Source organism: Lepidochelys olivacea (genome assembly GCF_965140295.1).
Source record: "Lepidochelys olivacea isolate rLepOli2 genome assembly, chromosome: 6".
NCBI lineage: Eukaryota > Metazoa > Chordata > Testudines > Cheloniidae > Lepidochelys > Lepidochelys olivacea.
This window is the reverse complement of record NC_140416.1, coordinates 98,104,205-98,119,594: the sequence shown is the minus strand read 5'-3', so window position 1 is coordinate 98,119,594 and position 15,390 is coordinate 98,104,205. Positions and strand designations below refer to the sequence as shown.

At 46.3% G+C, this 15,390-nt stretch overlaps 1 protein-coding gene across 3 annotated transcripts in view; it reads left to right on the top strand.

Annotated features, from left to right (window-relative positions):
• RPS6KA5 (ribosomal protein S6 kinase A5) overlaps positions 1-15,390 on the top strand; it is a 194,679-nt gene that overhangs the window by 119,860 nt on the left and 59,429 nt on the right. For all 3 annotated transcript variants that reach the window (XM_084630302.1, XM_084630301.1, XM_084630300.1), the window contains one exon: positions 9,596-9,746. In XM_084630302.1, the coding sequence (XP_084486428.1) occupies positions 9,596-9,746 (151 nt within the window). The remainder of the gene's footprint in view (positions 1-9,595; positions 9,747-15,390) is intronic.

Below are 15,390 nucleotides of genomic sequence, written 5' to 3'. Positions count from 1 at the left end.
ATAGCCTTCAGGGTTCGGTTAAACCTTTCTACCAGCCCATTGGTCTGTGGATGATAGACCAAAGTCCTCAGGGTGTGTATGTGGAGTAGGTCACATAAGTCCCTCATTAGCTTTGACTTAAATGGGGTTCCTTGGTCTGTTAGTATCTACTTTGGTAGCCCCACTCGGGCAAAGATCCCCACTAGCTCTTTGGCTATTGTTTTAGAGGCTGTATTCCGGAAGAGGACAGCTTCTGGGTACCGTGTAGCATAGTCCAGAATGACAAGTATATATTGGTGGTCCTGGGTAGTCTTCTCTAGGGGTCCTACTAGGTCCATGGCTATTCGCTCAAACGGGACCTCTATGATTGGTAAGGATACCAAAGGTGCCCTCAAGTTGGGATGGGGACTGTGCAGCTGACACTCTGGGCAGGACGCACAGTACCTACGCACTTCTTCATGTACTCCAGGCCAGAAGAATCGTCATAGGACTCGTGCCAAAGTCTTCTCTAACCCCAAAAAGATGACTATGGGCAAGACTTAATAGAGCATTTTGGTGTTTTTGAGTTACTAGAATCTGTTGTACCTTCTGCCCCTGTACTGGTGCAACCCGGTACAAGAGATCCTTCTTCATTATGAAGTAGGGTCCTGGTCCCTGGGTTTTCCCTTCCACAGGGACCCCATCTATTTCAGTCACCTCTTTCCTAATGTTGTCATAACTTGGGTCTTCAGCCTGGTCCCGTCCAAAATTTCCTCTCCCGGGACTAAACTGCCTGAGATCTAGGGGGCCAGTCTCTGCCTCTACTGGTTCGGAGGAGTTGGAGTGTGGGGGTCAGACTCGGGTGCTTCTTCCTCCTGGGCGGCCTCCTTTTCAGCTGATTGGGTCCGCCTACCTACGAGAGCAACCCTCTGGCTTTGGGTCAGTATTTGGCTTCTCAAGGCCTCAGCTGCCCTTCTTTCCCTTTTCGTCTTTCTACCCTATCTGGGAGTGGAGAACAAATCTGGGGATATTTCAGAGAAGATTGGGGGTTGACAGTCTACTGTGGATGCCTCACTAATTTCAGGGTTCCCCTCTTTCTCCAATCCCCCTACTGGAAGCAAGTCTCCAAACCCTGGGAAGTTCCTCCCTATGAGCACTGGGTACTGGAGTTTAGGGACTACAGCTGCTGCTACCTTAGTAGTGTTCCCTTGGGTCTCGATTTTTACTGGGATGGTGGGGTAATAACTAACTGTCCCATGGACGCATGTTATCCCCGTACGTTTAGCCTGCAGCAGCTGACTATGCTTCATGAGCTTCCCTGAGATAAGCGTGATAGCACGCCCCAAATCAACCAGTGCTGTGGACTCTACCCCATTTAGTTTCACTGGTCTTGTGTATATATGTGGGGTTAGTGAGACCCCCCACAAGGTGGATTAGGGAGCATGGGTCTGCCCAGTTCCCCAGGTTACACTGCATTGGCTTCTCGGCATTGGGGCACGGTGCAGCTATGTGTCCACATTCCCTGCAAACGTAACATCTGTATGGGGCCCTAGCCATTCCCCAGTCTCTTGATTTGGGCAGTCTAACATCACAATCCTTTTCCCACTCCATGTTCCGACTCTTTGTGGCTTCTGGTGGGCCTTCAGCCTCTCTCTTTTTCCACCTGGGCCCACCTCATGGCCCAGTCATCTGAGCTCTAGGGCTTGGTGCTGCTAGTTTAACCCAGGGTGCCTCTTTCTTAACTGGTCGGGTCAGCTCCCTCACCGTCCTTCGCCTCTCTACCAGTGTGACAACCTCGTCGTAAGTGGCGGGTTCGTTCTGGTTTATCCAGGCGTGAAGGTCTGGCGGTAGTCCCCTCATATATTGGACGATGACCAGAACCTCTTGCATCTCTTCTGGACTCCGGGACTCAGTTCGCAACCACTTTCGTGCGAGATGGATGAGGTCATATAATTGGGACCGCAGGGTTTTGTTTTCCTGATACCACCTCTTGTGATACTGATGAGCCTGCACTGCGGTCGTTACTCCAGATCTGGCCAGGATCTCTGCTTTCAGCTGGGGGTAGTCTGCCACAGTCTCTTCAGACAGATCATAGTAGGCCTTCTGGGACTCCCCACACAGGAATGGGGCAAGGATGCCAGACTACTGATCTCGAGGCCAAGCCTCCTGTCGGGCTGTCCTCTCAAAGGCTAGGTGGTATGCCTCTGTCATCCTCCCCCATCATTTTCTGCAGGCAATTGCTGGCCTGTATGATCCGCGTCTCATCATGTCCATGGTTCATCTCTGTAAGGGCCTTCACTTGGTTTACTAGTTCCTGTAACATAGCACGGTCATGAGCGGCCTGGTCCATCAGCAAGTGATTAGTCTCATGCTGCAGCCGTACTGCCTCTTGTTGGGCGGCTGACTGGACACGGGTAGCCTCCTGCTGGGCAGCTGTGGCTTGTATCAGTGCCCGCACTGTGTCTTCCATTGTAGTAAAAAAAAAATATAAACCTGCTCCTTTTTTTTTTTAGCACCCTCCTTCTTCCGCCACACTGTAGCATACCAATATCCCACCCTTCACACCAGCTGTGACAAAGTTCTTCCTCTACCTTGGTGGGTCCTGTGCTTATTGGCAGATTTGCTTGCCTCAGAGATTCACGGCAGCTCTCAGTTTAGCCACTTTCATGGCTCAAATCTGCCGTTCACTCAGATAACCTCATCACTGGCCAGCATGGGGAAAAAGAGAAGAACAATCCCTGAAGTCTTTGCTGATCCACCATGTAGGTCGGGTAACAGCCCAGAGACCTCCCCTCTGGTGAAACCCACAGTCCGGGTCAGCTCCTCCTGTGTCTGAGGAGTTGGGAGGTTTGGGGAGAACCCGGGCCCGCCCTCTACTCCAATATAGTAGTAATATTATGTATATTATGATATCATCATATCCAATTATTTATTTATAATTATATCATTTAACTCCAATATACAGCCTGAAATAGACTTTTCTGCTCATTTTGCTTGGTGCAGCAGAAGTTGGATTAATAACAAGAAAACCAAAATTAAAGTGCGACCCCAATCGATTTGGGGAAAATTACAATCTGGGGAATAAATTTTCATCCCAACTAGTCTTCTCCAGTAAGAAGCAACCAAATTCACAGCTAGCAGGCCTGACCTCCAAGCGAATGTGAACTAACAGTATTTTAAAAAATCAATTCTAATCAAGTTGTTTCCTGCAGGAACATAGTAGAATTTCTTTTTATATATGATTGTTCGTTCTTAACAATTTTCTTGTGTGGTACTTTTTGTTTTAATATTTTAATACCTAGTTGTCCATTATTCATTGTTCTCCACAGTAGTGGAGTCATACTCAATCTCTGGATCATAATGACCCTTCAGACTTCAGTCCCTTCATTTTAGGACTGTGCTTTCTTTCCCTCTGACTCCTGGATTAGATTCAGTGGCTCTAGAGATGTTCTTCAATGCTGACATTAATGTCCTCTGCAGCTGTTCACGTATTTAATCTGTCATCCTCTAAATTTTGAGGAAACTTAACCCTTTGTATTCACTACCCTTCATCTAATAAGCAATCTGATGCTTCAGTAACAATCTTCACAGGTCAAAATTAAGAGTTATTGTAGCTGTTGGTCCCAGGATATTAGAGAAATAATGTGATGAGGTAATATCTTTTATTGGGCCAACTTCTGTTGCTGAGAGAGACGAGCTTGTCCAAGAAAAAATATTACCTCACCCACCTTGTTTCACAAATGAATGGAACAGATGGCAGAACATTCAAACCAAGTGTTAATGTGAATGTATACAATATGTAATCTGAATATATATATTCATGTGTGATATATAAAAATATGCACAGGCGTACTCTCTTTCATATATAAACACATGCAGTCACTTAACATTGGGGAAGATGCTCCACCAGATCATTATTTTATTTTTATATTTTATATTATATTTTTATTATACCAACTTCAATACTACAATTACCAGTTATTAAACCAATTAACAGTTATAATACCAATTACAAACGACTAGTTAGAATGCTCGTAGAGTAAACCAAGTATTAGTTACCAAACCACCAATTAGAATACCACTTTTTCCAATTAGCATACCAATGTCAACACCAATTTGTAAAATAAATAAAATATTATAAAATGTCAAAATCAAGCATTTTTATGTTTATCAAAACTAAGTATTTCAATTGACCTGAAACAAAAAAAATTTGGACATGTCATTTTACAGGAATTTTTGATATTTTGACATTTTGGTTTGATTTGGAACTAGCTTTTTTTACCCCCTCTGAAAACATCAGTGTTTTCTGCGAAATGGAAATTCTGTGTTTTGACCAGTGCTAGTTATACAATATCTGCTCTTGAGGTAATTTAGCGGAAAAGTTAAAAGGTCAATAGGGAGCAATTCCCTTATCACATATTGTGTTATGCCTGTATCTTGCCTGAAACCAAATTCTTCTTTGAGTTCTGGCTCATGTTGATTCCATTCTAGGTGTGTGCACGCCCATGTGCCCAGTTGTCAGAATTTTTTGCCTTCGCAGTATCTGTAGGGCTGGCTGTGGTGCCTTCTGGAGTGCTGCAATTGTGCACTGGTATAGGAGGTGCCACCAGCCCTACGCCCTCTCCGTTCCTTCTTCCTGCCTGTAATGGTTGGTTGGATCACCTTCCTCTTGCTTTGCAAGTGTGATAGCGGTTCTTACAGCCTATTAACTGTCGTCTTTGTACATAGTTGTCAAATAGTAAGTCATTAAGTTTTAAGTGTGTGTTTAGTTAGAGTCCCAGCAGGGACTTTGCCCCGAGGCAAAAGCATGCCCATTTCGTCCTGCGACAGGCCTATGCCTGTTAGTGACTCCCACAGCAGCTGCTTGAAGTGCTTGGGAGAGTCGCGCATAAAGGAGAAGTGCAGAATTTGTAAAAAAAAAAAAAAAAAAAAAAAAAAACCTTTCGTCCTGGGACTCAGAAAGAGCGGGATATATGCTTAAAGGCCCTCCTCACTGAGGGCTGCACTTCGCCCGGCATTGGAGCTCTCCCACTCTGATTCTGCGCCCAGCACCTCTGTGTCGATGTGGAGCTCTCCGCCGGCACCATTTCCCCCTTGCCAGTGTCCAAGAAGCGGCAAAAGAAACAACACAGCTCATCGGCACTGACCAAGGAGGGGAAGGGGGTTTTGTGCAAAGGACCCAGTTCAGGCCATGCACCTGCCCTGGAGCTGCAAGGGGGTGCTGCTCTGGTCGGACCTCCTGCCCACCCAGGATCTGCCTCCGACTCCTCGGAGCGGCAGGGGACCTTGGCACCTACTAGTGCCTTCAGCGCCTGAGGCCTTCCAGGTGGCTAGGGACCTGATGCACCTTCCGGTGCCACCTACACTGTGCCCGACATCAGATGTAGCTAAGGACCCACAACCCAAGGCCAAGCTATGCATGCGGCCACCCCAAAGGGCAGTGGAGTGCCACTGGTCCCCGAAGCAGGCTCATAGTTCCCCGTCTCTGTGTTCACGGTCGTCTTGAACACAGTGTAGATAGCCCAATTCAAGGCACTGGTCTCTGTATTCCCAGCAATGGCCAGCTTCTTGCCAGAAAACACCCCAGCATAGACCTCCCCAGATGACCCTCAATGTGTCAGTCACCACTGGAGTGGGACCGCTTGCCACCATGGCACCGGTCTCCGTTGCCCCGGCACTGCTCATTGGAAAGACTTTGGTCCCCACCGTCCCTCGCACTGAAAGTAAGCCGCCAGACATAAACCTCCATGGCTTCACCCTGGTTTCTGGAAGGTGACTGGTCTGAGTCAGAACCAGAGTTCAGCCCTTCATCAAGGAAGCACCGATCTCCTTCAGCTCCGGAGACCAGTATGGCACCCACAGCAGCTGTGTGGCAGCTGGGCCCAGTGGCCAGCTAAAGGGCCTTATTGGAACCCTTGATCCCGGTGCCATATTTGCACCACTCCAACCTGGCTGTTTCAGACAAGCCACCTCCTGCTTCATCAGCGGCAGGCTCGGAGCACGGTTCGGACTCCAACACAGGGCTAAGAGAGCAGGTGTCGACACCTAGGGAGCCATGGTGGTGGGTCCTTCCCATACCAGCCTTCCTAAAGACTTTAAGGAGCACCAGGCCCTCCTCAGAAAGGGTGGCTTCCAACCTAAATCTGGAAGTTGAGGAGCTGGCAGAGCAGTTGGACACTCTCTTTGATGTGCTATTGGCTGCAGCCCCGGAACGGGTTGCGCTGCCAGTCCATGAAGAGGTTCTCAAGATTGCTACGGCGCTGTTGCAAACCCCCTCATGTATTCTGCCAACTTCCAAATGGGCAGAAAAAAAGTATTATGTCCCTGCGAAGGGTTTGAGTACCTCTATACCCACCCACCCTCTGGGTCGCTGGTTGTATCAGCAGCCACCAAAAGGGACAAGCAGGGTCAGGTTAGCACCACACCTAAAAATATAGATGCCAAGAGACAGGACATTTTTGGCAGAAAAATGTATGCAACGTCCAGTCTACAGTTTTGGGTGTCCAAGAACCAGGCTTTTTTGGGGAGGTATAACTAATCTGTGGGACTCCCTTAACAAGTTTAAAGAGGCCCTCCTACAGGACCTCCGCCAAGAGTTTGCCATGATCCTGGAGGAGAGCAAGGCGGTGGCAAGGGGCTCCCTTCAGATGGCCAGGGACGCTGCAGACTCAGCAGCCAGAGTTGTTGCCTGGGCAGTGGTGATGAGGCACAGCTCCCAGTTACAATCCTCGGGTCTGTCCCAGGAAATGCAGTCCTCCATCCAGGGCTTCCGTGTGAGGGCACAGGGCTCTTCTCGGAGCTAACGGATGCAAGACTGCATGGCCTTAAAGACTCCCAAGTCACTCTGCACTCACTGGGCCTCCAAACTCTGCAACTGGTGAGAAAGCAGTTCCAGCCACCTCCTAGGTCCTGAGGGTCTCCTTGGCACGGTGCCTACAGGAGGAAAGACGGGGGGTGGGGGGAGGGTGTTGCCCCTTGTCCTCTCACCTGCCTGCCTGGCCTTTTGAGACACCCAGGGGCTGAGAGGCAGTCGTTTTGATGCTGTGCTTGAGGACAATGCCTCATTCAGATCCCAGGATCCACGTTCCTACTCCTTCCTCAACCACCTGTTTACCTTCTGGTCGGCATGGTCACAAATAACCTCAGACCATTGGGTGCTCAGTATATCATCTTTGGGCTACACCCTGCAGTTCTCAGCCACCCCCACTCTTACCCCATTCCTCTTCCATGAGGAACTCCTTGTTAAGGAGGTGGAAAACCTCCTGCAGCTGGGGGCAGCAGAGGTGGTCCTCAGTAAATGAGGGGAAAAGGGTGGTTCTCCCAATCTTTCCTAATTCCAAAAGGAAAAAGGGCCTAAGACCGATTCTGGACCTGCGATGCTTCAACAAATATTTCAAGAAGTTGAAGTTTTGCATGGTCTCCCTGGCATCCATCATCCACACCCTGGATCCAGGATACTGGCAGACACCCTCAGCTTGAAGGACGCATACCTTCATATCTCCATTTTCCAAGGGCACGGATGGTTCTCCATTTTGTGGTGGGCCAGTGCCATTTCCAATTCATGTGCTACCCTTTGGACTCTCATCGGCCCAAGAGTGTTCACAAAGTGCATGGCACCAGAGGCTGCTTACCTGAGGCATCAAGGTGTTCAGGTTTATCCGTACCTCAATGATTGGTTCATCAAGGTTGTAGGGAAGATCACGGGATCACGTGCAGGGGAGCCTTGATCTGGTACGTTCCTCCTGTCTTGATCTGGGTCTGTTAATAAAAGAAATAGACTCTGATACTGGTGCAACGGCTATAATTTACAGGGGCGGTCCTCAACTCCACTTGGGCCAGAGTTTTCCTCCCAGATGCCCATTTCCGAGCAACGGCCAGCCTGATCTTGCATGTGAGGGCCAACACTCTTACCACCACTCACAAGTGCTCGAGATTTTTAGGCCACATGGCAGCCTGTACTTACATGGTACAGCACGCACGGCTCCATCTCAGACCCCCTGCAAGCATAGCTGGCATTGGTCTACATCCGCAACAGGATGAGCTAGACTGTGTGGTCAGGGTGCTGGACAACGTACTGTTGTCACTGAAATGGTGGTGGGTCCCTGGATCGGTGTTGGAGGGATTCCCCTTTGCGTTCCTCTCCCTGTCGGTGACCCTGATCTCTAATGCCTTAGACCTGGGGTGCGGAGCAAACCTGGGCAATCTTAGCATGCAAGGTTGTTAGTTGCGAGGTGATCGCTCCCTCTACTTAAACGTCAGAGAGCTCAGAGTGGTTCACTTGGTCTGCTAGGCTTTCCTGCCTCATCTGAGGGGCAGGGTGGTAAAGATCCTGATGGATAACACCAATGTGATGTTTTACATCAACAAACAAGGCAGAGCCCTGTCATCAGCCCTTTGCCAAGGAGCTCCCTCGGGGGGGGAACTTCTGTGTGTAGCATGCCATTTTTCTAGTGACCGAACACCTCCCCAGGGCCAAGAACGTGTTGGTAGATCACCTCAGCAAGACTTCATCTTGCCATGAGTGGTCACTCCATCCAGAGGTGGTCAGCGTGATCTTCCGGAGGTGGGGAACTCCCCAGGTGGACTGCCTGCATCCGGTTTTTCTACGAACAGGTGAAAGTGCCACCGCCGGCGATTGTAACTGCCCATTCAACCAAGGCACAGGCCTCATTGGCAACCTTCCTGGCCCAGGTGCTGATTCAAGATATCTGCAGGGCCACTACCTGGTTGGCCACCCACACGTTTACATCCCACTGTGCAATCACCCAGTAAACCCAGGACAGTGCTGGCTTCGGTAGAGAAGTGTTGGAAGCTCCATGCCCGTGAACTCTGAGCCCACCTCCCGGGATAATGCTTGTGAGTCACCTAGAATGGAACTGACATGAGCAAGCACTCGAGGAAGAAAAGACTGTTATCTACCTTTTGTAACTGTTGCTCTTCAAGATGTTTTGTTCATGTCCATTCCATTACCCACTCTCCTACACCTCTGTTGGAGTTGCCTTAAAAGCCTAGGGCTGGCGGCACCTCATGTACTGGCACATGAGCATGGCACTCCAGAGGGCACCATAGCTGGCCTGACAGATACCACTAAGGCAAAAAATTCTGACAACTGTGCGTGTGGACACACACACACACTTAGAATGGAATGGACATGAGCAACACGTCTCAAAGAACAAATTACAAAAGGTAGGTAACTGGTTTTTTTTGTGCTGTAGTCCTTTCCTGGAAAACTTTTTGTCTCCAATTTGAGCCTATAATTGTCATTCCCCAGACATCCTCTTTTGTTTTAAAAGCAAGTTTAATCATTATTACTACTTTGGCCAGATGAGTTTTTGACTTGAAAGATGTCTTCACCAGTAATTAGATCAGGTAGTCCATCTGAGGAGTTTTATTGCATTCATTGGCTTTCATATTTCTTCCCAAGCTAGTTACTCCTAAGGTCATATTGTCCAGGTTAATGTATAGTGTATTGCACAGAGAACAAATGAAATAAGCTCACATACAAGAATACTGTATGTGAAAAGAGTGACAAGAATCTGTACATTTCTTATTGTAGAACTATCCAATGTATGCATAGCAGTTGTCTTTTGTTTTAATACCGTAATGAAATGTTAAGTAATTAACATTTTTTCTACAGGAGAATATTAAAAAGTGAACCTCCATATCCCCAAGAAATGAGTGCTTTAGCTAAAGATGTAATTCAGCGTCTTTTGGTGAAAGATCCCAAGAAAAGGCTGGGCTGTGGTCCAGGTGGTGCTGGTGAAATCAGACAACATCCCTTCTTCCAGGTGAAAGAAATAAAATTCTTCCTAAATTATTCTTCTGTCCCTTCACCTCCTTTGGAAATCTGAATCAAACCAGTTCCAATTTTTCTATCATGAGTCCTGATTCAGCAATATAGTGTAGCACCTGCATAACTTTAACTGTATGAATAGTTGCATTGAAGTCAAAAAGAGTGCTCATGTGCTTAAATGTATGCACATGCTGAAGTGCCTTATTGAATCAATACCTTTATGTTTACTTCAATTTTTTAAATACTATTGTTAAATAAAACAAAGGGACACAGCTTGCAGTGTTGTAAACTAATCAAATTTCTTTGCTCCTAATATCTTAAACTATTAAAAATGAAAGACTGTTTTAAATCATTTTACTTTTCACTATTTATGCTGTCTGTTTTTTACATTTTTCTTAGCTTGGATAATTGAAATGGAAACTGGATTAATACATTTTATATTTAGTCAGTTTCAGATTTCAGTGCATTTGTGTTTGGGTTGCAAATATTGAAAGAGAATGTGTTGGTGTAAAAACAGCTATACAGCTGTTTCCATTGGGATTAAAAAAACAAAAACCTGGAAACATTCCTTTTAATCTTAAACATAATAAAAAAATTATTTTTAGAAAATCTCAATTTTAAACCAAATTTGAATTGTCAGTTATTCCTTTAAAATTAACTGTTCTTTTTAACAGGTTTCAGAGTAGCAGCCGTGTTAGTCTGTATTCGCAAAAAGAAAAGGAGTACTTGTGGCACCTTAGAGACTAACCAATTTATTTGAGCATAAGCTTTCGTGAGCTACAGCTCACTTCATCGGATGCATTCCTTTTTAAATAGGGATAAATTTTAGTGCTGAGGAAAATCAGGGACTAATGGCATAAGTTAGTTTGGGAAAGTATTATTTAAATTTTCCTTAAAAGCTCTATCTTGACTTTCAATACATCCAACATTACAGTCATTTAAAACATCCAGTTCTTTCTTATTCCTTTGAATTTCCTGTTTTCATACTGTGCAGGATAAAAAGGCACTGACAAATAATTTTATGAAATCATCTTCTGCTTTTCATTCTTCGGTGTTCGTGTTTGAAGATACAGTTTTCTGCTGAGAGTGTTGCATATTCCATTACACAAGTATTGAATGGAGCAGGACTTAACAGCAATTTTCTGTTAACAACTGCAATCATGGCCTCTAGTTCTGACAATATGTTTTCGTTCAAGAATTGTCAGGTATGAATCTGTCACAGATTTCTGTGTAAAAGTTAGTTGTTAAGTGTTGCCATAGGTAAGGAAAGACAAAACATTGAGTTTTTTTTTCTGATCTAACTTATATAATTGTGACTATTGTCTATTTCTTTTATTAGAAATGGAGAGAGAGTGATTTTAAAAAATGAAACACTATTTAGAATTTTGTGGCTTGTTTTCACTCATGTTATAGGAAACAGTTTGTGCCTAAACAGTAGGTATGTTCTTTTAAGGAAATTAAGCATAAGTTAAAGCAAACCTTTTCTTCGTCTTTAAGCAATTGTACACAGATTCCATTTTTGGTATGCATACACTTCATGCACACAAGATCCCATCCTTTTTGAATAGGAGTGTCCTTTAGGGCTGTGCCTGTGTCCTGAGAGCCGTGTGACCACCAGGAGGGTATAAGGGATGGACCACAGCCTCAATTCCTTCCTGCCACTCATGGCTGTGAGACTGAACCCTATCGTGCCCATGTCTCTTCAACCTGCAAGAAATGTATTAGTTATTGTTGTTCTACTTCCTATTCAGCAGTTGTCAGCTCATCCATTTGTTCTTTTTTAAAAAAGAAAGAAATTTAGATAGAAGTTGCCTGTCGAAACATTGATAGGGTTTCTGTCCCCTCCCTTTTCTCCCTCCCCCACGCTCATTACAGGGTTACATTCCCATCCCCACCCCATACCTGAGGCCAAAATGACCAAAGACTGATGTCCAGGAATCAAGATCTGCCCCTCCTGTGTGACAGCAATGCTCATCAGCTATGGTCATGCAAACTGCCTTCCATACTTAGTTGAGGGGCAGCTGTCTGAATGTTGTTTGGTGTGCAAGACTTTCTCAGATTGCGCCCTAAAAGCTAGATATGGCAGATGAAGATACATCTCCTTGAGACTGTGACGAAATGTTGTAATACCCAGGCAAGCCCGCTGTGAGACCACATCCTCGTGGCCATTCTCACTTCTCTAGTGCCCCTGGGAGCATTGCTGGACCCAGGCAAACTCTCTGACCAGGCAAACTCACATCCTCCTGGCCAGTCCTACTCCTCCAGTGCTCCTATGAGCCTTAATGTCACACTGAGCTTGAAGGACACTTACAAATCTTGCTTTTCAGCAGATTCAGCTTTGACACAGGATAGGCAACAAGGAGCTCCATGATAGAGACCAGGGAAAGTGCTGATCTCCCTCCTCATCTAAGAGGAAGAAGTCCTCTCCTTAGGTTTCAACTCATCAGAGGCTTAAGACTGAATCTTGCCTAAGTGCAAAGGCAAAAACAGCACAAATGGTCGCTTCCCAGAATAAGCATTGCACTTTCCCCAGTACCACTCAAGCAGCTGACCCTGCACTGGCACTGTTCAGCAGTACTAGACAACCTGGCACCAAGGAAACGGATGCCAAAATGGGGATACCAAGCAAGCCCGCTGACATGGGGGCACAAAAGGGGCAATTGCCCAGGGGCCCGGGTGATTTTAAAGGTCCTGGGGGCCGCTGCCATGAGCCCCGTGTCCTTTTAAATCGCCCGGGTGGGACCCAGAGCTCCTAGGCACGCGCGCACGTGTGCCTGCTCCAAGCCCCCGCTCCGAGGCCCGTGGGCTGGCGCGATTGGCCAGCATGGGCAGACCCCCTCCCCTTCCCTCCCCCCCCAGGGATGGCTCTGGCCCTGGGGCCTGGAATTTCTGTCGGTGGGCCTGATACCAAGCATCACAATGCTGAAGAAATCAAGTGAGAGTTCTTTACCAGCACACATGGGCTCATTAGCACTGATGTACTTGTTTGCACCGGCAAACTTAGTGGTGAGACTAGTAGCGGAGTCCCTGATCTTAGACAGACTCTGAGAGGACAGGTCCATCTCACAGTCTGTAAAAACCAGCCATAGACCTAATCATACAGGACTCGCTTGGAGGGCTATTCCTCACCTATTGAAGAAGACGTTGCCTTTTCACCTTTCTCAGGTGATTGCAGCAGACCATCTTTACCAGAATACAACCCACCCTTCCAAAGATGGCTCAGTGGGACATGGACAGTCAGTCCAGGGAAGAGTCCATAAGAGGCAATCGCATGTTGCCAGGCTCCTCTAGAGAACCACCAAGCTGGTGTCCATCCATTATAAGTAGCATCAGTGACGCACTTGGTCAACTTCTTGAGAAAGGACTATTCTCAGTAAGTGCCCAATCAAGAAACACTTAACTGACAATGGACTTTGGGAGATGCCAGTCCACATCTGAGCTTTCCTGGGAACGTTCAAACTAATATGTAAACAATGGCATTAGCCTGCAAAAAGGTGAATCATTGCTGGAAATGTGACTTGCCCAGGTGGCTACAAACTCCATCTTGTTGCTGTGACTTTGCACAGAAGAACAAATGGTTTCCGCCCACAAGAGAGAGAATATAAAAGGCCCTGGAAGCCTCTCCATTTTGTCTTCAGCTGGCTCAAGAGATGAACTCTCCACCCCAAAGAGATGCCTGAAAGAAACTGGAACAAAGATCTGTAACTACAGGCATATGCGTGATTGCTGTACCCAGGCCATAAGCCACAACCTTGGTCTGAAGAGGATTGAGCCCAGACTAGGAGGGAGTCTAGTCTGTGAAAGAAGCTTATTGGGACATCTCTGAGGGTGACATTTACCTATATTCAGTTTCATACTGTATTAGGCTTAGACTTGTGTGTTTTGTTTTATTTTGCTTGGTAACTTACTTTGTTCCATCTGTTATTACTTGGAACCACTTAAATCCTACTTTTTATATTTAATAAAATCACTTTTGCTTATTAATTAACCCAGAGTAAGTAATTGCTCCCCCAGGTATTAAACAGCTGTGCATATCTCTCTATCAGTGTTATGGAGGGTAGATAATTTATGAGTTTACCCTGTATAAGCTTTATACAGAATAAAATGGATTCATTTGGGGGTTTAGGCTCCCAGAAAGACTGAATACTGTGTGCTGGGAACATCCCTGTTAACTGAGAAGCCTCTGGGCTAAGTGAATCTTAGTTTCTGTACACTGCAGGGGGGCATGGCCCAACCTCTTGGTTTGTGCTGTAGCTGACTGAAATGTGTAACTCAGCAAGATGGGAGTCGAGGGAAGCCTTCTCTGGCAGGGGGGTTTGTTCTCAGTGGTATCCCAACACATCTAGTTGACAGTCTTGAGGGAGTTTCTGTGACTGAACTTATCACAGATACCTCTTGTGGAGAACTAGTATTTCACACTTGGTAATGCATCTCTCTTTACTGGGGAGGTTTAGAGTTTCAGAGCAAACGTTTGAATACTACTTTTATAACATGGGCTATAGCTATTATAAGTTGGATTAGTGCATGCAGCAACTCACAAGCATTTCATAAAGTCTAAACACATTTTTATAAATCTAATACTTATTTTAACTCTACTAACACACAGGGTGAGCCAGACTGGTTTCCAGCTATATATGTGTCAGTGTACACTTGAGCCCTAGGGGCTTTTGCATGAGCTGGTACCTGATCTCCCAGTGTCACACCTTGAGCATTCAGAGGGAAGGCTTCTACTCCCATTATTACTTGATCACAATGAAGAGATGTTGGTGGAGACCCATTCTAGACCTTCAATGTCTCAATGCCTTCATTTGTCATTTCAAGTTCAGGATGGTCACCTAGTCTCTATCATCCCCTCACTGGATCCTATGGACTTGTTCATGTCCCTTGGCCTGCATGATGCCTACTTCCACAGCTCAATACTCCTAGCGCACAGAAAATTTCTGCAATTATTGGTAGGGACATCCCAGAGTGGATTGATTTAAATCAGCTATTTCAATCACTAAATAGAAAGCCTTGATTTAAATAACCTATTTTTCTTCTTCAAGAGATGTCCCTGTGGGTGCTCCACTCCAGGTGTTGGTGTGTCCCTGCGCCTTCGCTTGGAGATTTTGACAGCAGTATTTGTACCAGTCGTGCATGTACAGAGTCTGCCCCATGCGCTGAGTGTGCCTTAATAGTACATGTGCGCCACTGGTCTCCTCAGTTCCTTCTCTACCGTCCCTGGCCTGAGTCAGAGCTCAGCAGACTCATTAGAGAATTTCTTCTCTCCCTTGTTCAACTTTTTTCCCCTCTTAGCTTACCAGTAATAGAATATCAGGGTTGGAAGGGACCTCAGGAGGTCCTCTACTCCAACCCCCTGCTCAAAGCAGGACCAATCCCCAATTTTTGCCCCAGATCCCTAAATGGTCCCCTCAAGGATTGAACTCACAAGCCTGGGTTTAGCAGGCCAATTCTCAAACCACTGAACGATCACTCCCCCCCAAGAGTCTTTCCTCTTGTCTGGGGAGAACACACACAAAGGGACAAGCTGCATGTCCCTGGTGAATATGTAGCCTGCGTAGAGCCCTATTCAACAGCTCTCTGTGGTAGATTAACTTGGAGTGAGAATGTCTCTGCAGGTGGGATGAACAGTGTTCTTA